At 56.1% G+C, this 26945-nt stretch overlaps 3 protein-coding genes across 3 annotated transcripts; 2 read left to right on the forward strand and 1 right to left on the reverse strand.

The window, feature by feature from the left end:
* Positions 1-940: 940 nt before the first annotated feature.
* LOC101871142 (fukutin-related protein) lies at positions 941-2959 on the forward strand. The gene has a single exon (XM_005139800.3). It carries the CDS (start codon positions 1170-1172, stop codon positions 2622-2624), a length of 1455 nt encoding a protein of 484 aa, XP_005139857.3. The 5' UTR covers positions 941-1169; the 3' UTR covers positions 2625-2959.
* Positions 2960-3124: 165 nt separating this feature from the next.
* On the reverse strand, positions 3125-9338 carry LOC117437628 (AP-2 complex subunit sigma). Its single transcript, XM_034072161.1, has 5 exons — positions 9253-9338; positions 7901-8050; positions 5786-5899; positions 3849-3908; positions 3125-3282 (listed from the first exon to the last, which is right to left on the reverse strand). The coding sequence occupies exons 1-5, from the start codon at positions 9253-9255 to the stop codon at positions 3181-3183; spliced, it is 429 nt and encodes a 142-aa protein (XP_033928052.1). The 5' UTR covers positions 9256-9338; the 3' UTR covers positions 3125-3180.
* A 598-nt stretch (positions 9339-9936) lies between these two features.
* LOC101872049 (rho GTPase-activating protein 35) lies at positions 9937-25069 on the forward strand. The gene is made up of 8 exons (XM_034072160.1): positions 9937-9998; positions 11209-11278; positions 15749-19579; positions 20899-21043; positions 21634-21711; positions 22074-22205; positions 22424-22529; positions 24523-25069. Exons 3-8 carry the CDS (start codon positions 15911-15913, stop codon positions 24842-24844), a joined length of 4452 nt encoding a protein of 1483 aa, XP_033928051.1. The 5' UTR covers positions 9937-9998; positions 11209-11278; positions 15749-15910; the 3' UTR covers positions 24845-25069.
* The last annotated feature ends 1876 nt before the right edge of the window (positions 25070-26945 follow it).

Below are 26945 nucleotides of genomic sequence, written 5' to 3' on the forward strand. Positions count from 1 at the left end.
TGTATAGGGGATATAGGGGAGTATGGAGGGTATAGGGGGTATAAGGGGGTTTGGGGATATAGGGAGGTATAGGGGGTATAGGGGGATATAGCAGGTATGGGGGGTATAGGAGGGTATCGGGGATATAGGGGATATGGGGGGTATGGGACGTATGGGTGATATGCGGGGATATGGGGGATATAGAGCGTATGAGGGATATAGGGGGGTATAGGAAGATATAGGGGTAATGGGGGATATGGGGGGTATGGGGAATATAGGGCATATAGGGGCTATAGGGGTATGGGGGATATAGGGGCTATGGGAGGTATGGGGATATAGAGGGGTATAGGGGGGTATCGGGGATATAGGAGGGTATAGCGGCTATAGGGTGTATGGGGATATAGGGGGATATAGAAGGTATGGGGGGTATAGGGGGTATAGGGGATATAGGGGGGTATAGGGGGATTTGGAACATAGGGGCTATCAGAAGGTGTGGAGGTACAGGGGGTATGGGGGGCATAGAGGCTATAGGAGGGTACGGGGGGGTATAAGGGGGTATAGGGGGTATCAGGGGGATAGAGGCTATAGGGGTCATGGGAGCGTGTAACAGGTATGGGGGGTATAGGGGGGTGTGAAGGGGTATAGAGGCTATAGGAGGGTACAGGGGGCTATAATGGGTATGGGGGGTATAGAGAGCATAGGGGGGTATACAGGGCATAGGAGGTATTGGGGCTATAGGGAGGTTGTGGGGGGTACAAGTTTCTTGGGGGTATAGTGCCTATAGGGGGGTATAGGGGGCCATAGGGGTGTATAGGGGCTGTAGGGAGGTATAGAGGGTATAGGGGGCCATAGGGGGCTATGGGGTGTATGGGGTGCACGGTCATTAATACTCTTTCCTTATTGCTTCTTTCCTCCAGCACCAGCTCCCTACCTATGAGCGATGGCTGGGGGGGGGGGGGGCTCATTAACAACCCCTAATGAGCCCCTTCATTAGCGAATGAAGGCCAATTCCCCCCTATGCTAATTCCCCCCTATGCTAATTACCCCCTATGCTAATTACCCCCTATGCTAATTACCCAATATGCTAACTACACCTCTATGCTAATTACCCCCTATGCTAATTAACCCCCTATGCTAATTACCCCCCATGCTAATTACCCCCCCATGCTAATTACCCCCCCATCATCATCATGCGGGTGACCCCCTGCCAAGCCAGCCTCGCCGCCGCCATCGGCCTCAACCTCCTCCTCCTCCTCTATTGGATCCGTCCTCATGCTCCGGTGCCTCCATCCTCCTGCCGCATCCCCCGCGGCATTCCCGGTGTCACCGTCCTGCTCCGGGAATACAACCCTATGGATAACGACCTAGTGGGAACGTCGCGTTCCTTCATCCCACAGCACCCGGTGCTGGTGGTGACGGACTCGGTGCTGTACCCGCCGCTCCCGTTGCCTCCCGGCGTCGCGGTATTCCCGCTGCGTCCCGTTCCCGAGCTCCCGGCTCCGCTGGCGCATCCCGAGCGCCTGGTGCGCACGCGGCACGTGGCTCTGGTTCCGGATGGGACCCGCGCGGTGCCAGGGCTGCTGGAGCGGATGCGGGATGCGCTGGAGGACGGGAACGGTGAGGCCCGGATGGCGGCGGCGCCGGTGGGGGCGAGGCCGCTGCGGTGCCTGGAGGTGAGGCTGGAAGCGCGGGAATGGACCGTGCGCTACCGGGATGCTACTGGGAGCACTGGTCTGTGCCAGGCCGTGGATGGTGCTGCCGTGTTCCTGCTGCGCTCCCGGGATCTCTTTGCCCTCCCGTTCCCATTGGATCGCCCGGTGGCTCAGGCGCTCTTCATCCAAGCGGCATTCCGAGGCTGGAAGCTGCGCGTGGTGCCCGCGGCATTCCCGCTATCCCGACGCCTTCCCCTCGCCCCTCACCTCCAATGGGAAACCCAAACCGAGCTGGAAACCCAGCGGCTGATGCGGGATCTGGGAATCAAACGGGAAGTGCTTCCCGACGGCCGGGAACGCTGGTATGGATGCGGGAAGGACACGACCCGCTGCTTCGGGACCATCCATGCGGGAACACCCCAATACATCCTGACTGGGCGCTGGACCCCCCCCTGCTGCCTGCGGGCGCTGCGGGAGACCGCTCGGCACGTGGTGTCCATACTGGAATCATCCGGAATCCGGTACTGGTTGGAAGGGGGATCCTTACTGGGAGCCGTGCGCACGGGGGACATCATCCCATGGGATTACGATGTGGATCTGGGGATCTACAAGGAGGACATCGGGAAGTGCCGCTGGTTGGCGGCGGCCGCGGCCGGGAACGCGGTGGAGGATCCCGAAGGATTCCTATGGGAAAAGGCATCCGAGGGGGAATTCTACCGGGTGCATTACAGCCGGAGCAACCGGCTCCATGTGGATCTGTGGCCCTTCTATTCCAGAGGGGGGGTGATGACCAAGGACACGTGGTTGGGGCACCGGCAGGATGTGGAATTCCCGGAGCGGTTCCTGCAGCCTCGGGAGCCCTTGGAATTCGTGGGAATGATGATGATGGCACCAAACAGAGCTCGGGAATTCCTGGAGTTCAAGTTCGGGGCTGGAGCCATCGAGAATCCCGAGTATCCCAATCCCAGTGTTAAGAGGATGGGGAAGGAGTGAGGGGGAGATGGGGAATTCCGGGATACAAAGGGGTTGGGATGAGGAATCCTGGGATACAAATGGGTTGGGATAGGGAATCCCAGGACACAAAGGGGTTGGGATGAGGAATCCCAGGACACAAAGGGGTTGGGATGAGGAATCCCAGGACACAAATGGGTTGGGATGAGGAATCCCAGGATACAAATGGGTTGGGATGAGGAATCCCAGGATACAAATGGGTTGGGATGAGGAATCCCAGGACACAAAGGGGTTGGGATGAGGAATCCCAGGACACAAAGGGGTTGGGATGGGGAATCCCAGGAATCCTGTCCATGTGTGTCCCCCATTGACAATAAAGCCTCTTGTGCCCCCCCCCCTTGTCCCCATCCCTTCTATGCCCCCCCCATCCCCATCCCATTTGAGCCCTCCCAATGGCACATGGGGGGGGGGGCTCTGCTCCATCACAGCCACGTTTATTCACAGCACAGGGATGGGGGGGGGGCACATCAAGGACACCAGGGTCCCCCCCCCCCCGGACGGGTCCATGTGGGGCAATGGGGGGGGGGTTGGTCCCAGTTCACTCCAGGGACTGGAGCATCAGGAGCTGCTTGAGGACCTTGGTCTGACTTGTCTCCCGGATCTCCCCCGCCAGGAACATCTCGTCCACCACCGTGTACACCTGCACATGGGGGGGACCCATGGATGGGGGGCAGGAGCCATGGATGGGGGGCAGGAGCCAGGGGTGGGGGGTGGGACCCATGGATGGGGGGCAGGAGCCAGGGGTGGGGGGTGGGACCCATGGATGGGGGGCAGGAGCCATGGATGGGGGGGGGACCCATGGATGTGGGGCAGGACCCATGGATGTGGGGCAGGAGCCATGGATGTGGGGCAGGACCCATTGATGTGGGGCAGGACCCATGGATGTGGGACAGGACCCATGGATGTGGGGCAGGACCCATGGATGTGGGGCAGGACCCATTGATGTGGGGCCGGGACCCATGGATGTGGGGCAGGACCCATGGATGTGGGGCAGGAGCCATGGATGGGGGGCAGGACCCATGGATGTGGGACAGGACCCATGGATGTGGGGCAGGACCCATTGATGGGGGGCAGGACCTGTGGATGTGGGACAGGACCCATGGATGTGGGACAGGAGCCATGGATGTGGGGGGGGACCCATGGATGTGTGGGGCAGGACCCATGGATGTGGGGCCGGATGGGACTCATGATCCCCCCTTTGCTCACCTTATAGAAGTTGAAGACGAGGTCGAGCTCGCAGACGTTGTGGAAGTACTCATTGAGCACCTATGGAGGCATTAATGAGCCTTAATTGAGTGATTAATAAGTATTAATTAACTTTATTAATGACCACTAATTAATAATGATGTCAATTAACTTATTAATGGACATTAATTAATTAATTAATTTCTAGTGAGATTTAAAGTTAACTTATTAAGGGCAATTCTTTAATTAAAGTTATTTGGCTTAATAAGGACCATTAATTAACAGTCATTAATTTGTTAATGACCATTATTTAACAATTGATGAATGGCTACGAGATAATAATTTATTCATAATCTCTAATTAACATTAAATTATTAATGACAAATAATTAACATATATTAAATGATGGCCATTAATGTTCATTTAGTGATGACCCTTCGTTAATGTTAATTAATCTGTTAATGGCAATTGATTAAATAATGCTAATTAATTTATTAATGTCCATTGATTAAGTAGCTAATGTAATTTATTAACAACAAATAGTGGTCATTAATGACAATTAATGTCAATTAATTTATTAATGACCATTAAGCAATTAGGACCATCAGTAAACTCATGTTAATTGACATATTAATGACCATTAATCAACACTCACTTATTACTTGGCATGGCTCAATTAACATCCATTAATTTATTCATGACCGTGTATTAATGTTAATTAATGACCACGTATTAACGCTCATTAATTTATTACCATGTATTAACGTTCATTAATTTATTAATGATCATATATTAACACTCATTAATGACCATGTAATAACGCTCATTAACAGTGTCCACTTATTGACACGCACCAGCCATGCATTCCAGACCCTCAGCTGGGTGAACGTGTTCCCTGATCCCATCCATCCCATCCATCCCCGATCCCAGCCCCATTGATGCCCCCATTGATACCCCATTGATGCCCCCATTGATACCCCCATTAATGTCCTCATTGATGCCCTCATTGATACCCTCATTAATGCCCTCATTGATGCCCCCATTGATGCCTCCATTGATACCCCATTGATGCCCCCATTGATACCCCCATTAATGTCCTCATTGATGCCCTCATTGATGCCCCCATTGATGCCCTCATTGATACCCCATTGATGCCCTACATTCATACCCCCATTAATGTCCTTATTGATGCCCTCATTGATGCCCCATTGATACCCTCATTAATGCCTCCATTGATGCCCTCATTGATGCCCCCATTGATACCCTCATTAATGCCCCCATTGATACCCTCATTAATGCCCTCATTGATGCCCCCATTGATGCCTCCATTGATACCCCATTGATGCCCCCATTGATACCCCCATTAATGTCCTCATTGATGCCCTCATTGATGCCCCCATTGATGCCCTCATTGATACCCCATTGATGCCCTACATTCATACCCCCATTAATGTCCTTATTGATGCCCTCATTGATGCCCCATTGATACCCTCATTAATGCCTCCATTGATACCCTCATTAATGCCCCCATTGATGCCCTCATTAATGCCACCATTGATGCCCCCATTGATACCTTCATTGATGCCTTCATTGATGCCCTCATTGATGCCCTCATTAATGCCCCCATTGATGCCCCATTGATGCCCTCATTGATACCCCCATTGATGCCCTCATTGATACCCCCATTGATACCCTCACTGATGCCCCCTTTGATGCCCTCATTGATGCCTTCATTGATACCCTCATTAGTGCCCTCATTGATGCCCTCATTAATGCCCCCATTGACGCCCCATTGATACCCTCATTAATGCCCCCATTGATGCCCTCATTGATTCCCCCATTGATACCCTCATCGATGCCCATTGATACCCCATTGATGCCCCTTGATACCCCCATAGATACCCCATTGATACCCCATTCATGCCCCCATTAGTGCCCGGTAACGGTGCTGGCCTCACCTCCACGAAGTTGTGGATGGCCTCCAGGTAGGCGAGGTTGTTGTCGGTCACATCCACACAGATGCAGAAGTAGAGGCCAGCATAGCGACGGTAAATGATCTTGAAGTTCCGGAACTGGAATGTCGGGAATAACCGGGATTAATGGGATGGGGGGGTGGGGGCAATGGGGGTGATGGGAACAATGGGGGGGATGGGAACAATGGGGGGGTGGGGGCAATGGGGGTGATGGGAACAATGGGGGGAATGGGGGTGATGGGGGAATGGGGGTGATGGGGAGGATGGGGGTGATTGGGGTGATTTTGGCCTCAGATCCCAGGATTTTGAGGTTGGATCCTGGGATTTTAGTCTCGGATCCCAGGATTCTGGGATAGATCTCAGGGTTTTGGGCTCAGATCATGGGATTTTTTGGCTCGGATCCTGGGATTTTGAGTTCGGATCCCGGGATTTTTTGCTCAGATGCCAGGATTTTGGGTTCAGATCCCAGGATTTTGGTCTCAGATCCCAGGATTTTGGTCTCAGATCCCAGGATTTTGGATTCAGATCACAGGATTTTGGATTCAGATCACAGGATTTTGGATTCAGATCACAGGATTTTGTGCTCAGATCCCAGGATTTTGTGCTCAGATCCCGGTATTTCAGGCTGGGATCCCTGGATTTTTTGCTCAGATCCCAGGATCTGGGGCTGAGATCCCAGGATTTTGGGCTCAGATCCCAGCATTTCTGGCTTGGATCCTGGGATTTTGTGCTCAGATCTCAGGATTTCAGGCTCAGATCTCAGGATCTTGGGCTCAGATCCTGGAATTTTGGTCTCAGATCCCAAGATTTCGGTCTCAGATCCCAGGATTTTGTGTTCAGATCTCAGGATTTTGGGCTCAGATCCCAGGATTTTGGGCTCAGATCCCAGGATATTGGGCTCAGATCCCAGGATTTGGGGCTCAGATCCCAGGATATTGGGCTCAGATCCCAGGACTTTGGGGCTGAGATCCCAGGATTTTCGGGCTCAGATTCCCGGTATTCCAGGCTTGGATCTTGGGATTCTGGGACAGATCCCAAGATTTTGTGCTCAGATCCTAGGATTTCAGGCTTGGATCTTGGGATTTTAGGCTCAGATCCTGTGATTTTGGTCTCAAATCCCAGGATTTCGGGTTCAGATCCCAGGATTTTGGGCTCAGATCCCAGGATTTTGGTCTCAGATCCCAGGATTTCGGGTTCAGATCCCGGTATTCCTGGCTCAGATCCCAGGATTTTGGGCTCAGATCCCGTTATTCCCAGCTCGGATCCTGTTATTCCTGTCTCAGATCCCAGCATTCCGGTCTCAGGTCCCATTATTCCCCTCTCAGATCCCGTTATTCCCAGCTCAGATCCCGGTATTCCCAGTTCAGATCCCAGTATTCCCAGCTCAGATCCCGTTATTCCCAGTTCAGATCCCAGCATTCCCAGCTCAGATCCCAGTATTCCCAGCTCAGATCCCGTTATTCCCAGCTCAGATCCCAGCATTCCCAGCTCAGATCCCAGTATTCCCAGCTCAGATCCCGCTATTCCCAGTTCAGATCCCAGTATTCCCAGCTCAGATCCCGTTATTCCCAGTTCAGATCCCGTTATTCCCAGCTCATATCCCGTTATTCCCAGTTCAGATCCCAGTATTCCCAGTTCAGATCCCAGTATTCCCAGTTCAGATCCCATCATTCCCAGTTCGGATCCCAGTATTCCCAGTTCGGATCCCAGTATTCCCAGTTCAGATCCCGGTATTCCCAGTTCGGATCCCGGCATTCCCAGTTCAGATCCCAGCATTCCCAGCTCAGATCCCATTATTCCCAGTTCAGATCCCAGTATTCCCAGCTCAGATCCCAGTATTCCCAGTTTGGATCCCAGTATTCCCAGCTCAGATCCCATTATTCCCAGTTCAGATCCCAGTATTCCCAGCTCAGATCCCAGTATTCCCAGTTTGGATCCCAGTATTCCCAGTTCGGATCCCAGTATTCCCAGTTCGGATCCCAGTATTCCCAGCTCAGATCCCATCATTCCCAGCTCAGATCCCAGCATTCCCAGTTTGGATCCCATCATTCCCAGTTCAGATCCCAGTATTCCCAGTTCAGATCCCAGTATTCCCGGTACCTCCACGAAGTTGGTGTGTTTGGCATCCCGCACGGTGACCACAGCATGAACCTCCTCAATCAGCTTCTGCTTCTCATCATCATCGAACTGCATGTACCACTTGGCCAGACGCGTCTTCCCTGCCCGGTTCTGGATCAGGATGAAGCGGATCTGCCCCGGGGGGGGCAACAACGGGATGGGGGGGGGGGGGCAAGAACGGGATGGGGGGGGGGGGCAAGAACGGGATGGGGGGGGGCAAGAATGGGATGGGGGGGGCAACAACGGGATGGGGGGGCAAGAATGGGATCAGGGGGGCAAGAATGGGATGGGGGGGCAACAACGGCATCGGGAGGGGGGTAAAATGGGATCAGGGGGGCAAGAACAGCATTGGGGGGGGCAAGAATAGAAACAGGGGGGGTAAGAACGGCATCGGGGGGGCAAGAATGGAATCGGGGGGTTAAATGGGAGTAAGGGGGGTGAAATGGGATCAGGAGGGGCAAGAACGGCATCGGGGGGTTAAATGGGATCGGAGGGGGAAATGGGATCAGGGGGGTTAAATGGGATGGGGGGGTAAGCATGTGCCATAGATGTTATATATATATCATATGCATTGCTGTACTAGATATATATTATATATGTATTACATCTTACATTATTATATATGCTACATATAGCATGTATCATACATCTTATACATAATATAGAAACATTATACTGCTCATGTTACAATCTGTTATATAAAATAAACATAAATATGATATATAACATATACATCATACACATAAGACATACAGAAAGCCATAAACTGGCTATAGGGAGTCTTATATGCCCCCTGTATGTCCAATAGGCAGTCTTACATGCCGCCTATATGTCCCATAGGGAGTGTTATCTATCCCCCCTATATATCCCATAGGGAGTCTTGTATGCCAGCTATGTATAAGATACATATATGACATGCATATATGTTACATATACATTATATATATTATCTTCACTTATATGACATATTATATATCTTATTAGTATCTATAGTTTATATTGCACATTCTATATGTATTATATATTATAATATATGCATATTACAACACATGTCATACATATATGCATATCATATAGATCTATAGGACACCGAAGGAGCCTTGGACGTCACCTCTACATGGTCCCTTCCATAGGGCCCCCCTATAGGAACACTCCAATGGATGCCCTATAGGAGCCCCCCCTCCAACGCCTCTCCCTATAGGGGGGACCCAACCCCCCCCAAACCCGCCCCCAATGGGGGCTCCCTATAGGGCCCCCTCCCCTATGGGTCACCCCATAGCCCCCCCTGCCCCCCCCCTCCATAGGGACCCCCCCCCCCCCTTCCCGTTCCTCACCATGGCTGCTGGTCCCGTGCCCCCCCCCGGCGCTAACCGGATATCCGCTTCCGGCCGCCGCGGGGCACGATGGGAGTTGTAGTTCCGGCCCCTCCTCATAGGGCCACATTACCCAGAGCCCTTTGCGCCGACCGCGGAGTATGACGGGAGTTGTAGTTCCGGTTAGGGACTCATTACCCATGGGGCTTTGCGCTGAGTGCGGGGCATGATGGGAGTTATGGTTCCGGCCCCTCCTTATAGAGCCACATTACCCATGGGGCTTTGCGCTGGGCGCAGGGCACGATGGGAGTTGTAGTTCCGATCCCCACTCATAGGGCCACATTACCCAGAGTCCTTTGCGCTGAGCGCGGTGCACGCCGGGAGTTGTAGTCCTCCCCTCCCCCCGCGCCCTCCGCGCAGGCGCAGACCTCACACCCGTGCCCCCCCCCTCACCGGACCGGGGGGGTCCCACCGTTAAACCGGAGGGGGGGGGGGGGGGGGGGGGCCGGTGTCCACCGGCGCATGCGCAGCCATAGAGCCTAACCCGGGTCGTACCACGCATGCGCAGCCCGTAGGGAGGGGTGTGTGTCAGCGCCCCCTGGCGCACGGGAGGAGCAGGAGGAGGAGGAGGAGGAGGAGGAGGAGGAGGGAGGGGGGAGGAAGGCGCCGCCGCCGCCGCCATTACGAGTCCGATCCCGCCCCCGCCGCCGCCCCGAGGGGTGACCATGGCGCAGCCGCCGCCCGCAGCCCCCGGCCCGGCAGCCACGGTGAGAGCCTCCCCCCCCCCCCCCCCCGTTCCGTGCACCGAGACCCCCCCCCCGGCCGGGAACAATGGGACCGCCCCACCCCCGCCCGCCGCACGGCCGCTGGGCCGGACCACGGCCACCCGCGGGGGGAGATGGGAGCTATGGGGAGCTATCTATGGGGGGGGGAGGGAGGGAGGCCCTATAAGTTATGGGGCAGGATGGGGAGCAACCACATTGGAAGGGGCCGTGCAGCTCTGTTATGGGGTGGGAGGAGGTTCCCCCCCCCCCCATAGGGGTGAATGGAGGCGCCCCGGCTTTGGGAACGGGCCTTAAGGACCCCCCTATGGGGGGGCTGTACCACGTGGGGGGGGGTGTATCCCTTCCCTTCCCCCCCCCCCCCATTCCATCCCTTTCCCTCTTGTCCCATCCCATTCCCAAGGTTTCCTCTTCCATCCTGTATGGAAGCAAACCCCAAACCCTCCCCCCCCCATTAACCACCCTTTGGATCCAGGGGTAAAGTACTGGGATAACGGGAATGGGGTTGGTTGGGATGGGAAGATCCAATGAGGGGTTAATGGGAACGTTGGGGTTTAAAGGGAATGGGGTTTAATGGGAATAAGGGGATTTAATGGGAATAGGGGTGTTTAATGGGAATAGGGGTGTTTAATGGGAATGGAGTGGGTTTAATGGGAATAGGGGGGTTTAAAGGGAATAGGGGGGTTTAATGGGAATAGGGGTGTTTAATGGGAATGAGAGGAATATTGGGAATGTTGGGATTTAATGGGAATGGGGGTGTTATTAGGAATAGGGGGGTATTAATGGGAATGGGATGGGTTTAATGGGAATGGGGTGGGTTATTAGGAATGGGGGCGTTATTGGGAATAGGGGGTTATTGGGAATGTTGGGGGCTATTAGGAATAGGGGGGTATTAATGGGAATGGGGTGGCTTTAATGGGAATGGGGTGGGTTTAATGGGAATGGGGGGGTATTAATGGGAATGGGGGTGTTATTAGGAATAGGGGGGTATTAATGGGAATGGGGGGGTATTAATGGGAATGGGATGGATTTAATGGGAATAGGGGGTTATTAGGAATAGGGGGGTATTAATGGGAATGGGGGGTTATTGGGAATGTTGGGGGCTCTTAGGAATGGGGTGGGATTCATGGCAATGGGGGGTTTGTGCCTTTCTAATGGTGTCAATGGGGCTTTGCTCCGGTTCGAATCCCATCAGGAGCTGCTGGATCCCTCGGAGCCGCTGGGAATTGGGGCTTGAATCCAGGAGCTAAAGGCCGGATCCGCAGGTGAGGGCACCTGGAAGCTGCCATTCCCATTGGGATTCCCATAGGGAAGCTCCATAAGGCTCCATCACAGGGATGGGAACCGAGAGGCAAATCCCTTTATCCTGCTTTTGAGCCCATCCGTTCCCAGCCCCATTCCCAAATGCTGGAATTTTCCCCCTTTCCCAACCATTGCTGTCATTCCAAGGGGCTCCAAATGGGAATTCTCCTTGCTTGGAAGGTCGCAAGTTGCCTTATCCCAACTCAGGGAATAGGATTTATGGAGCAGCACATCCCAAATGGCCACGCTCTGGCTTTTCCTTCCTCCTGCTTTGATCCCATTGGATTTTCCCCTCCTTTCCCATCCCCCTCAAGTCCTTCCCGGTGTCTCCAGATGGGTTTTCCCTCATGGCATTCCCAATCCCATGGGATTGGTAAATGGTGGCTCTGGGAATGTCCCATTGGGAAGCTCATCCTCTCCAGGCCATCCATGTTGTTCCATAGGGCTTGACCGGGATCCTTCCCTCCTTATCCTAAACCCATGGGGATGCTGCTGGATAGGGAATATCCAATGGGATTGTAAACCCCTTTGGGAAGCTCCAGGATCCATCCCTATGGCCGCATTTCCCATCCCACCAGTGAGCTCCAGGCCAACCCAAGGGCAATGGGGACCCCTCACTTTGGGTTGGGAAAGGGCTTGGAGCTGGGAATTCCTCTTGTTGTCCTTCAGGGATGTCCCATTTATTGGGAATGCTCTTGGGAATGGGGTGGGAAGAGGGATTTTGGGCCAGTTGCCATGGACATTGACCATGGTCAGCACCTCAATGGAGACCTGCACATGGACATTGGCCATGGTTAACCTCAATGGAGACCTGCACATGGACATTGGTCATGTCCAACCTCAATGGAGACCTGCACATGGACATTGGTCATGGCCATCACCTCAATGGAGACCTGCACATGGACATTGGTCATTGCCAACACCTCAATGGAGACCTGCACATGGACATTGGTCATGGCCAACACCTCAATGGAGACCTGCACATGGACATTGGTCATGGTTAACACCTCAATGGAGACCTGCACATGGACATTGGCCATGGCCAACACCTCAATGGAGACCTGCACATGGACATTGGTCATGTCCAACCTCAATGGAGACCTGCACATGGACATTGGTCATGGTTAACACCTCAATGGAGACCTGCACATGGACATTGGCCATGGCCAACACCTCAATGGAGACCTGCACATGGACATTGGTCATGGTTAACACCTCAATGGAGACCTGCACATGGACATTGGTCATGGTCAACCTCAATGGAGACCTGCACATGGACATTGGCCATGGTTAACACCTCAATGGAGACCTGCACATGGACATTGGTCATGGTTAACCTCAATGGAGACCTGCACATGGACATTGGTCATGGTTAACACCTCAATGGAGACCTGCACATGGACATTGACCATTGTCAACACCTCAATGGAGACCTGCACGTGGACATTGACCATGGCCAACACCTCAATGGAGACCTGCACATGGACATTGACCATGGCCAACACCTCAATGGAGACCTGCACATGGACATTGGTCATGGTCAATGGGGGTGCTGGGACACTGGGATGGGTTGAATGGAGAAGCTTTGGCTGCTCCATCACCATCAAGGCCAGGTTGGAGCCACCCTTTGGAAGGTGTCTCCATTGGAACTGGGTGATCTCCAGCTGCTTCCCAACCCAAACCATTCCATGCTGTAGGTTGGACCGGGTGGTGCTTGGAGATCCCTTGAACCCAAGCCATATGGATGAGCTTCCCAAGATCCCATCCATGCTTCCCTCTTCCCATTGGAAGCTGTTTCTCCTCATCCCATCCTCCCATCCCATGTCCAGAGCCCCTCTTGGACCCCCTTTAGCCTCTCTCCCTGCTCCTTCTCCATAGTAGAGGTGCTCCAAACCCTCTCCATGATGGAATTCCAAGTGGGAATGCCGGTTCTGGGGGGGGGGTTAACCCCTGGCAATGGGGTGAAGAGGAAGAGGACCCCACTGAGCTCGGGACTGTGGGATCCGGGATAACCAGCCCCAAAGTGGGATTGTGGGATAACCAGCACCAATGTTGGGATCCAGCTCTGCACATTCCCAGTTTTCTGCTGGAAAAGCCCTTTTGGGAAGCGGAATTCCCTCCCTCTGAGCTTCCCTTCCTGCTTATCCCAATGTCAATGAGTAACTCCTGACTCAGGGATTTAGGGAGAAACCGAAAGTGAAGCCGCTTCCCATATCCCTTTGGACTTTGGTTCCTTTGACGCAGCCAAGTGGGAATGAAGTGGGAATGGGAATTCCCTCATCCCATTGCCAGCACGTGCGGAAATCCAGAGTGGGAAGAGGCTGGAAACTCCTGAATGAAGCTGATCCATAGGGATGATCCTTGGGAATTCCATCCAACAATGGGGTTTGGACCATGATCCTGTCGCTTCGGTGTCCCAGTCAGTTGGGTTTTGCTGGAGCAGCTTTCCTTTGGAATTCCACTCTGGAATCCCATTGGCATCAATGGAAGGGGAAAAGTGGCCAAACCCCCTGAGTTGTTGGCAATTCCATCGGAATTCCCTCCTTTTTCCCAAGGATTAATGTGGGAAGTGGTGCAGGATCCTCCTGTTGGACACTTGGAATGTTGCTGCTTCCTCCTCTCCTGCTTTTGGGCTCGGGGGCTTTTAGCTCTTGCAGAAGCTTGGGAATGGGGTTGGGATCCATTGGGAATGGCTGGGGAGATGCTTTGTTGGGACATGGTGGGAAGATGTTATTCCAGTTGGGAATGTGGCTCTACCCTGCTTCATCCAACCCTTCCCCATTGAACCCATTCCAGCATCCCCCCACCCCCAGACTTCCATAGCAGGTAAAGGGATGCTTCATTCCCCCCTTCCAATTGGGAATGCCGGCCAAGCCGCCCCATTCCCTATGGATCCTTCTGGCTCCTCCCTCTGCTGCTGCCCTGTTCTGCTCCCATGGGCAGGAGGTGCAGGCCAAGACCTTCCCAAAGGAGAGGGTTGTGGTGGGAAGGGGCAGTTGGATGTGGTCGGATGCGGTTGGATGTGGTTGGATGCGGTTGGATGCGGTTGGATGTGGTTGGATGTGGTTGGATGTGGTCGGATGTGGTCGGATGTGGTCGGATGTGGTCGGATGTGGTTGGATGCGGTTGGATGTGGTTGGATGTGGTCGGATGTGGTCGGATGTGGTCGGATGTGGTCGGATGTGGTCGGATGTGGTTGGATGCGGTTGGATGTGGTTGGATGTGGTCGGATGTGGTCGGATGTGGTCGGATGTGGTCGGATGTGGTCGGATGTGGTCGGATACGGTTGGATGCGGTTGGATGCGGTTGGATGCGGTTGAATGCGGTTGAATGCGGTTGGATGCGGTTGGATGTGGTTGGATGTGGTTGGATGTGGTTGGATGTGGTTGGATGTGGTCGGATGCGGTCGGATGCGGTCGGATGCGGTCGGATGCGGTCGGATACGGCTGGATGCGGTTGGATGCGGCTGGAAGTGGTTGGATGCGGTTGGATGCAGTTGGATGAGGTTGCATGTGGTTGGATGCGGTTGGATGTGGTTGGATGCGGTTGGATGTGGTTGGATGCGGTTGGATGCGGTTGGATGATGTGGTTGGATGCAGTTGGATGCGGTTGGATGCGGTTGGATGCAGTTGGATGTGGTCAGATGCAGTTGGATGCAGTTGGATACTGTTGGATATGGTTGGATGTGGTTGGATGATGTGGTTGGATGCAGTTGGATGTGGTCAGATGCAGTTGGATGAGGTTGGATGCGGTTGGATGCGGTTGGATGCGGTTGGATGTGGTTGGATGCGGTTGGATGTGGCCGGATGTGGTTGGATGCGGTTGGATGTGGTTGGATGTGTTTGGATACGGTTGGATGTGGTTGGATGTGTTTGGATACGGTTGGATGCGGTTGGATGTGGTTGGATGTGGTTGGATGTGGTTGGATGTGGTTGGATGCAGTCGGATGTGGTTGGATGTGGTTGGATGCGGTTGGATGTGGCAGGATGCGGTTGGATGCGGTTGGATGTGGTTGGATGTGGTTGGATGTGGTTGGATGCGGTTGGATGTGGTCAGATGTGGTCGGATGTGGTTGGATGCGGTTGGATATGGTTGGATGTGGTTGGATGTGGTTGGATGTGGTTGGATGCAGTTGGATGCGGTTGGATACGGTTGGATACGGTTGGATGCGGTTGGATGCGGTCAGATGTGGTCGGATGCAGTTGGATGTGGTTGGATGCAGTTAGATGCAGTTGGATGTGGTCAGATGCAGTTGGATGCGGTCGGATGTGGTTGGATGTGGTTGGATGCAGTTGGATACGGTTAGATGTGGTTGGATGCAGTCGGATGCTGTGGTTGGAGCCGGGATCTCCTTGGGTCTGGTTTGTGGTGTCAGGAGCAGGCAGGTCCCCATTAGGCTGCTTACAAGTGACAATTCCTTCCCTTCCTCCTAGGGCCAACACTCGGCTGCTCCATCCCGACCCGCGACCGCCGCTCCATGCGGGATGAGGAGCTGGGATCCCATCATCCCCATGCCCTCCCTGCCTTGAGCAGCCTCCTCCGCGGCGGCGCCGGGACTCCTGTGGGATCATTGCCTGGGCCAGGATGCGCGGACGATGATGATGGCCAGGAAGCAGGATGTGCGCATCCCCACCTACAACGTCAGCGTGGTGGGTTTATCCGGCACGGAGAAGGAGAAGGGTCAATGTGGCATCGGCAAGTCCTGCCTCTGTAACCGGTTTGTCCGGCCCAGCGCCGACGACTTCCACCTGGACCACACCTCGGTGCTCAGCACCAGTGACTTCGGGGGCCGGGTGGTCAACAATGACCATTTCCTGTACTGGGGGGAGGTGGGGAGGGCGCTGGAGGAGTGTGGGGAGTGCCGGTTGCATGTGGTGGAGCAGACGGAGTTCATTGATGACCAGACCTTCCAGCCCCACCGCAGCACAGCTCTGCAGCCCTACATCAAGAGGGCTGCGGCCACCAAGCTGGCGTCGGCTGAGAAGCTCATGTACTTCTGCACCGACCAGCTGGGCTTGGAGCAGGACTTTGAGCAGAAGCAGATGCCTGAGGGCAAGCTGCTGGTCGATGGGTTCCTGCTGTGTGTGGACGTCAGCAGGGGCATGAACCGGAGCTTCGATGAGCAGCTCAAGTTCGTCTCCAACCTCTACAACCAGGTGGCCAAGACCAAGAAGCCGGTTGTGGTTGTGCTCACCAAGTGTGATGAGGGTGTCGAGCGCTACATCCGCGATGCTCACGCCTTTGCCTTGAGCAAGAAGAGCCTGCAGGTGGTGGAGACGTCCGCGCGCTCCAACGTCAATGTGGACCTGGCATTCAGCACCTTGGTGCAGCTCATGGACAGGAGCAGGGGCAAGGCCAAGATCATCCCTTACTTCGAGGCCCTGAAGCAGCAGAGCCAGCAGATCGCGGCCGCCAAGGACAAGTACGAGTGGTTGGTTGGGCGCATTGTGAAGAGCCACAATGAGACCTGGAGCAACGTGAGCTTCAAGATGCAATCCTCACCCGAGTACCAGGATTACGTGTACCTGGAGGGGACCCCCAAGGCCAAGAAGCTGTTCCTGCAGCACGTGCATCGCCTCAAGCAGGAGCACATCGAGCGCCGGAGGAAGATGTACCTGTCTGTGCTGCCACAGGCCTTCGAGGCCCTGATCCCAGACCTGGATGAGCTGGATCACCTGAGCTGTGTCAAGGTGGAGAAGCTGCTGGAGACCAAGGCGGATTTCCTCAAGTGGTTCGTGGTGCTGGAGGAGACTCCTTGGGATGCCACGAGCCACATTGACAACATGGAGAACGAGCGGATCCCATTGGATCTGATGGAGACGCAGGCGGCCAAGCAGCTCTATGAAGCTCACCTGGAGAAGCTGAGGAACGAGAGGAAAAGGGCAGAGATGAGGAGAGCGTTCAAGGAGAACCTGGAGACCTCTCCCTTCATCACCCCTGGTAAGCCCTGGGAGGAAGCTCGCAGCTTCATCATGAACGAGGACTTCTACCTGTGGCTGGAGGAGGCCGTTTACATGGACATCTATGGCAAGCACCAGAAGCAGATCATTGACAGGGCCAAGGAGGACTTCCAGGAGCTGCTCCTGGAGTACTCGGAGCTGTTCTATGAGCTGGAGCTGGATGCCAAGCCCAGCAAGGAGAAGATGGGAGTGATCCAGGAGGTGCTGGGTGAGGAGCAGCGCTTCAAGGCACTGCAGAAGCTGCAGGCAGAGCGCGATGCCCTCATCCTCAAGCACATCCACTTCGTCTACCACCCCACCAAGGAGACCTGTCCCAGCTGCCCCCAGTGTGTGGACTCCCGCATGGAGCAGCTCCTGGGCTCCCGCGCCCCACGCAAGCCTCGGAACCCGGAGCCGGTGCTGGACCGGATCAATCTGGTCATACTGGGTAAGGATGGGCTGGCCCGTGAGCTGGCCAATGAGATCCGGGCGCTGTGCACCAATGATGACAAGTATGTGCTGGAGGGTAAGATGTACGAGCTGGCTCTGCGGCCCATAGAGGGCAATGTGCGGCTGCCCGTCAATGCCTTCCAGACCCCCACATTCCAGCCCCACGGATGCCTCTGCCTGTACAACTCCAAGGAGTCCCTGTCCTACGTGGTGGAGAGCATCGAGAAGAGCCGTGAGTCCACATTGGGCAGGAGGGATGCGCATGGGGCACATCTGCCCCTCACCCTCATCCTGGTCAACAAGAGGGGGGACCCCAGTGGGGAGACCCTGCAGAGCCTCATCCAGCAGGGCCAGCAGATCGCCAGTAAGCTCCAGTGTGTGTTCCTGGACCCGGCTGCAGCCGGTATCGGCTACGGCAGGAACATCAACGAGAAGCACATCAGCCAGGTCCTCAAGGGCCTCTTGGACTCCAAGCGCAACCTCAACCTCGTGGGCCCCACAGCTGGGATCAAGGAGCTGGGGGACGTGGATCTTCGCATTGTTATGTGCCTCATGTGCGGTGATCCCTTCAATGCGGATGAGCTCCTGGTTCCCATCCTGCATCCCCACGGCTCCAGGCCGGCTCCGTGCGGCAGCGGCAGCTCTGTGCTCCTGGAGCTGCCCATCGGGCCCCATAAGCGGCGCCTGGAGCTCTCCCTGCTCTCCTACCACTCGTCCTTCAGCATCCGCAAGAGCCGCTTGGTCCACGGGTACATCGTGTTCTATGCGGCCAAGCGCAGAGCATCCCTGGCCATGCTCAGAGCCTTCCTGTGCGAGGTGCAGGACATCATCCCCATCCAGCTCGTGGCTCTCACCGACGGCTCCGGTGACCTCCTGGACAACGACGTGAGCCGGGAGCAGGTCCTGGAAGGGGAGGAGATCGCGCAGGAGATCGATGGCAAGTTCACCACCATCCCCTGTGGGCAGCCCCAGCACAAGCTGGACACCTTCCAGGCCTTCTTCAAGGACGTGCTGGAGAGGAAGACCATCATCGAGGCCACTCACATGTATGACAACGCAGCCGAAGCCTGTAGCACCAGTGAGGACGTGTTCAACTCACCCCGAGCTGGGTCCCCCCTCTGCAATTCCAACCTGCAGGACTCGGAGGAGGACACGGAGCCTCCTTCCTACAGCCCCTTCCGAGAGGACCTGGCCGTGGCCAAGGACCACTCCAAGCTGTCCATGGAGCTGGAGGGCAACGATGGCTTGTCCTTCATCTCGGTCATGAGCAGCTTCGAGAGCAAGCTCAACAACAAGGTCCCTCCTCCGGTCAAGCCGAAGCCCCCAGTGCACTTTGAGCTGAGCAAGGGGGACTTGTCCTACCTGGAGCAAGGGCACCGGGATGGGCAGAGGAAGTCCATGACCTCCGGGACCTGGTTGCCCTCGGATTGCTTCGACCCTTCGGACTATGCTGAGCCCATGGATGCTGTGGTGAAGCCGAGGAACGAAGAGGAGAACATCTACTCTGTGCCCCACGACAGCACCCAAGGCAAGATCATCACCATCCGCAACATCAACAAGACCCAGTCCAATGGCAGCGGCAATGGGTCTGACAGTGAGATGGACACCAGCTCCTTGGAGAGGGGACGGAAGGTGTCAGTGGTGGCCAAGCCGGTGCTGTACCGGAGCCGGTGCTCGCGCCTGGGCCGGTTCGCCAGCTACAGGACCAGCTTCAGTGTGGGCAGTGATGATGAGCTGGGCCCCATAAGGAAGAAGGAGGAGGAGCAGAGTTCCCAAGGATACAAGGGGGATAATGCTGTTATTCCCTATGAGACGGCTGATGGAGAGGACCCGAGGAGGAGGAACATCCTGAGGAGCTTGAGGAGGACGACGAAGGTGGGTTGGGGTGGGATGGGATGGGGAGGGTGGGATGGGGTGGGATGGGGATGGGGATGGGGATGGGATGGGATGGGATGGGGATGGGATGGGGATGGGATGGGATGGGGAGGGTGGATGGGGATGGGATGGGGATGGGATGGGATGGGATGGGGATGGGATGGGGATGGGATGGGATGGGGAGGGTGGGATGGGATGGGATGGGGAGGGTGGGATGGGATGGGGATGGGGATGGGATGGGATGGGATGGGATGGGATGGGGATGGGATGGGATGGGGATGGGATGGGATGGGGATGGGGATGGGATGGGATGGGGATGGGATGGGGATGGGATGGGATGGGATGGGATGGGGAGGGTGGGATGGGATGGGATGGGGATGGGATGGGATGGGGATGGGATGGGGATGGGATGGGGATGGGATGGGGATGGGATGGGGATGGGATGGGATGGGGAGGGTGGATGGGGATGGGATGGGATGGGGAGGGTGGATGGGGATGGGATGGGATGGGATGGGATTGGGTTGGATGGGATGGGATGGGGATGGGATGGGATGGGATGGGATGGGGATGGGATGGGGATGGGGATGGGATGGGATGGGATGGGATGGGGATGGGGATGGGATGGGGATGGGATGGGATGGGATGGGGAGGGTGGATGGGGATGGGATGGGGAGGGTGGATGGGGTGGGATGGGGAGGGTGGATGGGGATGGGATGGATGCATTGGGGGCAGTGGGGTGAGGTTGTGGTTGGGAACACCATGGGATGGGGTTTAGTGGTGGAGTTGGATGGGGCAAGGGTTGGGGAGGAACACTGAAGGATGTGGGGTGAGGAACACCATGAAGGACATGGGGTGAGGAACAGTGTGAAGGAGGTGTAATCACCGTGAATGAGCTGTAATCCATTGGGAATGAGCTGTAACCTGTTGGGATAAGGCTGAATCCATTGGGAATGAGCTGTAACCCATTGGGATAAGCTGTAACCCATTGGGAATGAGCTGTAATCCATTGGGAATGAGCTGTAATCCATTGGGATAAACTGTAATCCATTGGGAATGAGCTATAACCCGTTGGGATAAGGCCAAATCCATTGGGATAAGGTGTAATCCATTGGGATGGAATGAGCTGTATCCCATTGGGAATGAGCTGTAATCCATTGGGATAAGCTGTCACCCATTGGGAATGAGCTGTAATCCATTGGGATAAGCTGTATCCCATTGGGAATGATCTGTATCCCATTGGGAATGGTCTGTATCCCATTGGGAATGGTCTATATCCCATTGCCATCACCCCCTATCCCTCCCATCCCGTTCCCCCCTAGAAGCCCAAGGCCAAGGCTCGTCCGTCGCTGCCCAAGAGCCCCTGGGAGAGCAGCTACTTTGGGGTCCCCCTGAGCAGTGTGGTCAGTGCTGACAGACCCATCCCTGTGTTCATCGAGCGCTGCATCGAGTACATCGAGGCCACCGGTGAGAGCACAGAGCCGGATCCATGGGGATCCATGGGGATCCATAGGGATGCATGGGATCCATGCGGGTCCATGGGGATCCATGCAGGTCCATGGGGATCCATGTGGATCCATGCGGGTCCATGCACATCCATGTGGATCCATGCGGGTCCATGCGGGTCCATGGGGATCCATGCGGGTCCATGGGGATCCATGCGGATCCATGCGGGTCCATACAGATCCATGGGGGTCCATACGGATCCATGCGGATCCATGGGGATCCATGCGGGTCCATGCGCGTCCATGCGGATCCATGGGGATCAGTGCGGGTCCATACGGATCCATGGGGATCAGTGCGGATCCATGCAGATCCATAGGGATCCATAGGGATCCATGGCGGTCCATGCGGATCCATGGGGATCAGTGCGGATCCATGCGGGTCCATGGGGATCCATGCGGATCCATGGGGATCCATGCAGATCAGTGCAGATCCATGCAGGTCCATGGGGATCCATGCGGATCCATATGGATCTGTGCGGATCTATGCGGATCCATAGGGATCCATGCGGATCCCACGGGATGGAGACTGATCCATCCCATCCCATCCCGCAGGGCTCAGCACCGAAGGGATCTACAGGGTGAGTGGGAACAAGTCGGAGATGGAGAGTCTGCAGAGGCAGTTCGACCAGGGTGAGCGGATGGAATTCCCTATCCCAACCCCTTTGTGTCCTGGGATTCCTCATCCCAACCCCTTTGTATCCTGGGATTCCTCATCCCAACCCCCCTGGGGGGATTTTTATCCATTCCCTGATTCCCCCCCCACCTTCTCTCCTTTTCCCTTCCTTTCCCTGGATTTGTCCCATTCCCATCCCATTCCCATCCCATTCCCATTCCTCCCTCCCTCCTCCATCCCCTCCTTGCACACCCCAGATCTCAGCCCCTCTCTCCCATCCCCATTCCTCCCCCATCCATCCCCACGTTCCCCCTCCCAGCTCATTGGGAAGCCCCATTCCCAACATTGGGATCTCACCGGGATCCTCTTCCCATTGCAGACCATGGCCTGGACCTGGCTGAGAAGGATTTCACCGTCAACACCGTGGCCGGAGCCATGAAAAGCTTCTTCTCGGAGCTTCCCGAGCCCCTGGTCCCGTATTCCATGCAGGTGGAGCTGGTGGAAGCCCACAGTGAGTCCCAGCGGCATTCCCGACTCCTGGAATGCGAATGGGGATGGGTTTCCCATGCATTTCCCATGCGTTTCCCATGCGTTTCCCATCCGTTTCCCATCCGTTTCCCATGTGTTTCCCATGGGTTTCCCATGGGTTTCCCTGCGTTTCCCATTGAAGCCTCTGGGATCCCATGGGATGCTCCCGTTCCTGACTCCCTTCCCATTCCCTCCCTGCAGAGATCAATGACCGGGAGCAGAAGCTTCATGCGCTCAAGGAAGTGCTGAGGAAATTCCCGAAGGAAAACTATGAGGTCTTCAAATATGTCATTGGGCACTTGAACAAGTAGGTAACGGGGTCGGGAATGGGGCAGGAACACTGGGATAGCAGGTTGGGATTGGGGTGGGATCAGGTGATGTAGGATCCAAGGGGATGGCACCAGGAGCATCCCAGTAGGAGCTCACCGGGAGCATCCCATTGTTCCCTCTGGCTTGGACCAAAGGATCCAAGGGGATGTCCCTGTGCACATCCCAAAGGATCCAAGTGGGATGTCCCTATGTGCATCCCAAAGGATCCAGGTGAGATGTCCCTATGCACATCCCAAAGGATCCAAGGGGATGTCCCTATGCGCATCCCAAAGGATCCAGGTGAGATGTCCCTATGCACATCCCAAAGGATCCAAGGGGATGTCCCTATGCGCATCCCAAAGGATCCAGGTGAGATGTCCCTATGCGCATCCCAGAGGATCCAAGGGGATGTCCCTATGTACATCCCAAAGGATCCAAGTGGGATGTCCCTATGCACATCCCAAAGGATCCAGGCAGGATGGCACCAGAAGCATCCCATTGTCCCCTCTGGCTTGGACCAGAAGGATCCAAGCGGGATATCCCTGTGCACATCCCAAAGGATCCAAGGGGATGTCCCTATGCACATCCAAAAGGATCCAAGTGGGATGTCCCTATGCGCATCCCAAAGGATCCAAGGGGATGTCCCTATGCACATCCCAAAGGATCCAAGGGGATGTCCCTATGCGCATCCCAAAGGATCCAGGTGAGATGTCCCTATGCACATCCCAAAGGATCCAAGTGGGATGTCCCTATGCGCATCCCAAAGGATCCAGGTGAGATGTCCCTATGCGCATCCCAAAGGATCCAAGGGGATGTCCCTATGCACATCCCAAAGGATCCAAGGGGATGTCCCTATGCACATCCCAAAGGATCCAAGTGGGATGTCCCTGTGCACATCCCAAAGGATCCAAGGGGATGTCCCTGTGCACATCCCAAAGAATCCAAGTGGGATGTCCCTATGCGCATCCCAAGGATCCAAGCGGGATGTCCCTATGCACATCCCAAAGGATCCAGGCAGGATGGCACCATGAGCATCCCATTGTCCCCTCTGAGGGCACCAGGAGGGAATGCAGGATCCCATTGGATGTTCCCATGAGCACCCAACTGGATCCCATTGGGACATCCCCATGAGCAGATCCCATTGGCTGCTCCCAGTGAGCTGCTCCCATTGGCTGCTCCACATGAGCCACTCCCATTGGCTCCCCATGACCTGCTCCCATTAGCTCCCCGCTCCCTGTGACCCGCTCCCATTGGCTGCTCCCCCCTGTAACCCTCTCCCATTGGCTCCCCATAGCCCTCTCCCATTGGCTCCCCCCCATAACCCTCTCCCATTGGCTCCCCACTCCCCGTGAGCTGCTCCCATTGGCTCCCTGCTCCCCATAACCCTCTCCCATTGGCTCCCTGCTCCCCATGAGCTGCTCCCATTGGCTCCCTGTGAGCCGCTCCCATTGGCTGTTCCCTCCCATAACCCTCTCCCATTGGCTCCCCCTCCCCATAACCCTCTCCCATTGGCCGTTCCCCCCCATAACCCTCTCCCATTGGCTCCCACTCCCCATAACCCTCTCCCATTGGCTCCTGCTCCCCATAACCCTCTCCCATTGGCTGCTCCCCATAACCCTCTCCCATTGGTTCCCTGCTCCCCATAACCCTCTCCCATTGGCTCCCACTCCCCATAACCCTCTCCCATTGGCTCCTGCTCCCCATAACCCTCTCCCATTGGCTCCTGCTCCCCATGAGCTGCTCCCATTGGCTCCCCCTCCCCATAACCCTCTCCCATTGGCTGCCCCCCATAACCCTCTCCCATTGGCTCCCTGCTCCCCATAACCCTCTCCCATTGGCTCCCCCCATAACCCTCTCCCATTGGCTCCCCCCATAACCCTCTCCCATTGGCTCCCCCCCATAACCCTCTCCCATTGGCTCCCCGCTCCCCATAACCCTCTCCCATTGGCTCCTGCTCCCCATAACCCTCTCCCATTGGCCGTCCCCCGCAGGGTGAGCCACCAGCACCGCGTGAACCTGATGACGAGCGAGAACCTGTCCATCTGCTTCTGGCCCACGCTCATGCGCCCTGACTTCAGCACCATGGACGCGCTCACGGCCACGCGCTCCTACCAGACAATCATCGACCTCTTCATCCAGCAGAGCCCCTTCTTCTTCTCCTCATCCTCCTCATCCTCATCCCGGCCCATCCCGGAGCCCCCCCTGCCCCCCCCCCCTCCCCACCCCCCCCCGGCATCGCCGCCTCGGACGCCGCCGTCGCCGGTGCAGGTGCTGATCCCCAGCCAGCTCCATGCGGAGCCGCCGGCGCTGTGAGCGTCAGCACCTGACCCACATCCTGCATTGGATCCTATGGGATGGGGAGCGCGGCCCCATGGATGTGAGCGCAGCCCCATGGATGTGAGCGTCAGCACCTGACCCACATCCTGCATTGGATCCTATGGGATGGGGAGCGCGGCCCCATGGATGTGAGCGTCAGCACCTGACCCACATCCTGCATTGGATCCTATGGGATGGGGAGCGCGGCCCCATGGATGTGAGTGAGCGTCAGCACCTGACCCACATCCTGCATTGGATCCTATGGGATGGGGAGCGCAGCCCCATGGATGTGAGCGTCAGCACCAACCACATTGGATCCTATGGGATGGGGAGCGCGGCCCCATGGATGTGAGCGTCAGCACCTGACCCACATCCTGCATTGGATCCTATGGGATGGGGAGCGCGGCCCCATGGATGTGAGTGAGCGTCAGCACCTGACCCACATCCTGCATTGGATCCTATGGGATGGGGAGCGCAGCCCCATGGATGTGAGCGTCAGCACCAACCACATTGGATCCTATGGGATGGGGAGCGCGGCCCCATGGATGTGAGCGTCAGCACCTGACCCACATCCTGCATTGGATCCTATGGGATGGGGAGCGCAGCCCCATGGATGTGAGTGCGGCCCTATGGATGTGAGTGCGGCCCCATGGATGTGAGCGTCAGCACCGACCACATTGGATCCTATGGGATGGGGAGCGCGGCCCCATGGATGTGAGCACAGCCCCATGGATGTGAGCGCGGCCCCATGGATGTGAGCGTCAGCACCTGACCCACATCCTGCATTGGATCCTATGGGATGGGGAGCGCGGCCCCATGGATGTGAGCGTCAGCACCGACCACATTGGATCCTATGGGATGGGGAGCGCGGCCCCATGGATGTGAGCACAGCCCCATGGATGTGAGCGCGGCCCCATGGATGTGAGCGTCAGCACCTGACCCACATCCTGCATTGGATCCTATGGGATGGGGAGCGCGGCCCCATGGATGTGAGCGTCAGCACCGACCACATTGGATCCTATGGGATGGGGAGCGTGGCCCCATGGATGTGAGCATCAGCACCAACCAACATTGGATCCTATGGGATGGGGAGCGCGGCCCCATGGATGTGAGTGCAGCCCCATGGATGTGAGCGTCAGCACCTGACCCACATCCTGCATTGGATCCTATGGGATGGGGAGCGCGGCCCCATGGATGTGAGTGCAGCCCCATGGATGTGAGCGTCAGCACCAACCACATTGGATCCTATGGGATGGGGAGCGCGGCCCCATGGATGTGAGCGTCAGCACCAACCCACACTGGATCCTATGGGATGGGGAGTGCAGCCCCATGGATGTGAGTGCAGCCCCATGGAGATTCCAGACTATTCCAGTGGAGCCGCTGGGATTGAGGCAAGGGACATCGGATGCCCAGCGAACCCCATTGTATCCTATGGGACGCGGTCGGATGCACATCTCCCATGGAGCCGTTGGGATCTGAGCGTCATCCATTGGGATCTGAGGCTCATCCATCGGGATCTGAGCCTCATCCATTGGGATTTGAGGCTGATACATCAGGATCTGAGGCTCATCCACTGAAATCTGAGCCTCATCCATTGGGATCTGAGCCTCATCCATCGGGATCTGAGGCTCATCCATTGGGACCTGAGCCTCATCCATTGGGATCTGAGGCTGATACATCAGGATCTGAGCCTCATCCATTGGGACCTGAGCCTCATCTCCCACATCCCAACGCATCCCAAGACTCATCCGGAACAATCCAAGGCTCAGCGGATGCATCCCAGGACTTCCCAGGACCCCATTCCCGGCTCCAGGCATTCCGGCATGAAGCACTTACATGGGGGGGGTCCCTCCCGCTGCCCCCATCCCTATGGGGCTGGATTTGGGGGGGGGATATTCCCTTGGGATATTGGACCCAATGGGGACGGAACATCGGGATTGGGATGTGGAGAGAGGACACGTGAGCTGGGGGGGGGGGGGAGGGTGTTGTCCTGTGGATCCCATAGGGATTAATGGGGGGGGGGAACCTTGGATTCCCGGATCCTTCCCAGTATTCCCAGCAACTGGATTTTCATGGTACCACTGGGAGAGCAAGGGGA

The sequence above is a fragment of the Melopsittacus undulatus genome, chromosome 24, assembly GCF_012275295.1.
Source record: "Melopsittacus undulatus isolate bMelUnd1 chromosome 24, bMelUnd1.mat.Z, whole genome shotgun sequence".
Lineage (NCBI taxonomy): Eukaryota > Metazoa > Chordata > Aves > Psittaciformes > Psittaculidae > Melopsittacus > Melopsittacus undulatus.

Excerpts from the sequence above, each read along its gene's own strand:
- LOC101872049 (XM_034072160.1), top strand. The coding sequence starts at position 15,911 with ATGATGATGGCCAGGAAGCAGGATGTGCGCATCCCCACCTACAACGTC. Across the intron at positions 19,580-20,898 it reads GCTTGAGGAGGACGACGAAG|AAGCCCAAGGCCAAGGCTCG; the intron begins GTGGGTTGGGGT and ends GTTCCCCCCTAG. Across the intron at positions 21,044-21,633 it reads CGAGTACATCGAGGCCACCG|GGCTCAGCACCGAAGGGATC; the intron begins GTGAGAGCACAG and ends CCCATCCCGCAG.
- LOC101871142 (XM_005139800.3), top strand. The coding sequence starts at position 1,170 with ATGCGGGTGACCCCCTGCCAAGCCAGCCTCGCCGCCGCCATCGGCCTC.
- LOC117437628 (XM_034072161.1), bottom strand. Across the intron at positions 5,900-7,900 it reads AACACACCAACTTCGTGGAG|TTCCGGAACTTCAAGATCAT; the intron begins GTACCGGGAATA and ends CCGACATTCCAG. Across the intron at positions 3,283-3,848 it reads TCGTCTTCAACTTCTATAAG|GTGTACACGGTGGTGGACGA; the intron begins GTGAGCAAAGGG and ends CCCCATGTGCAG.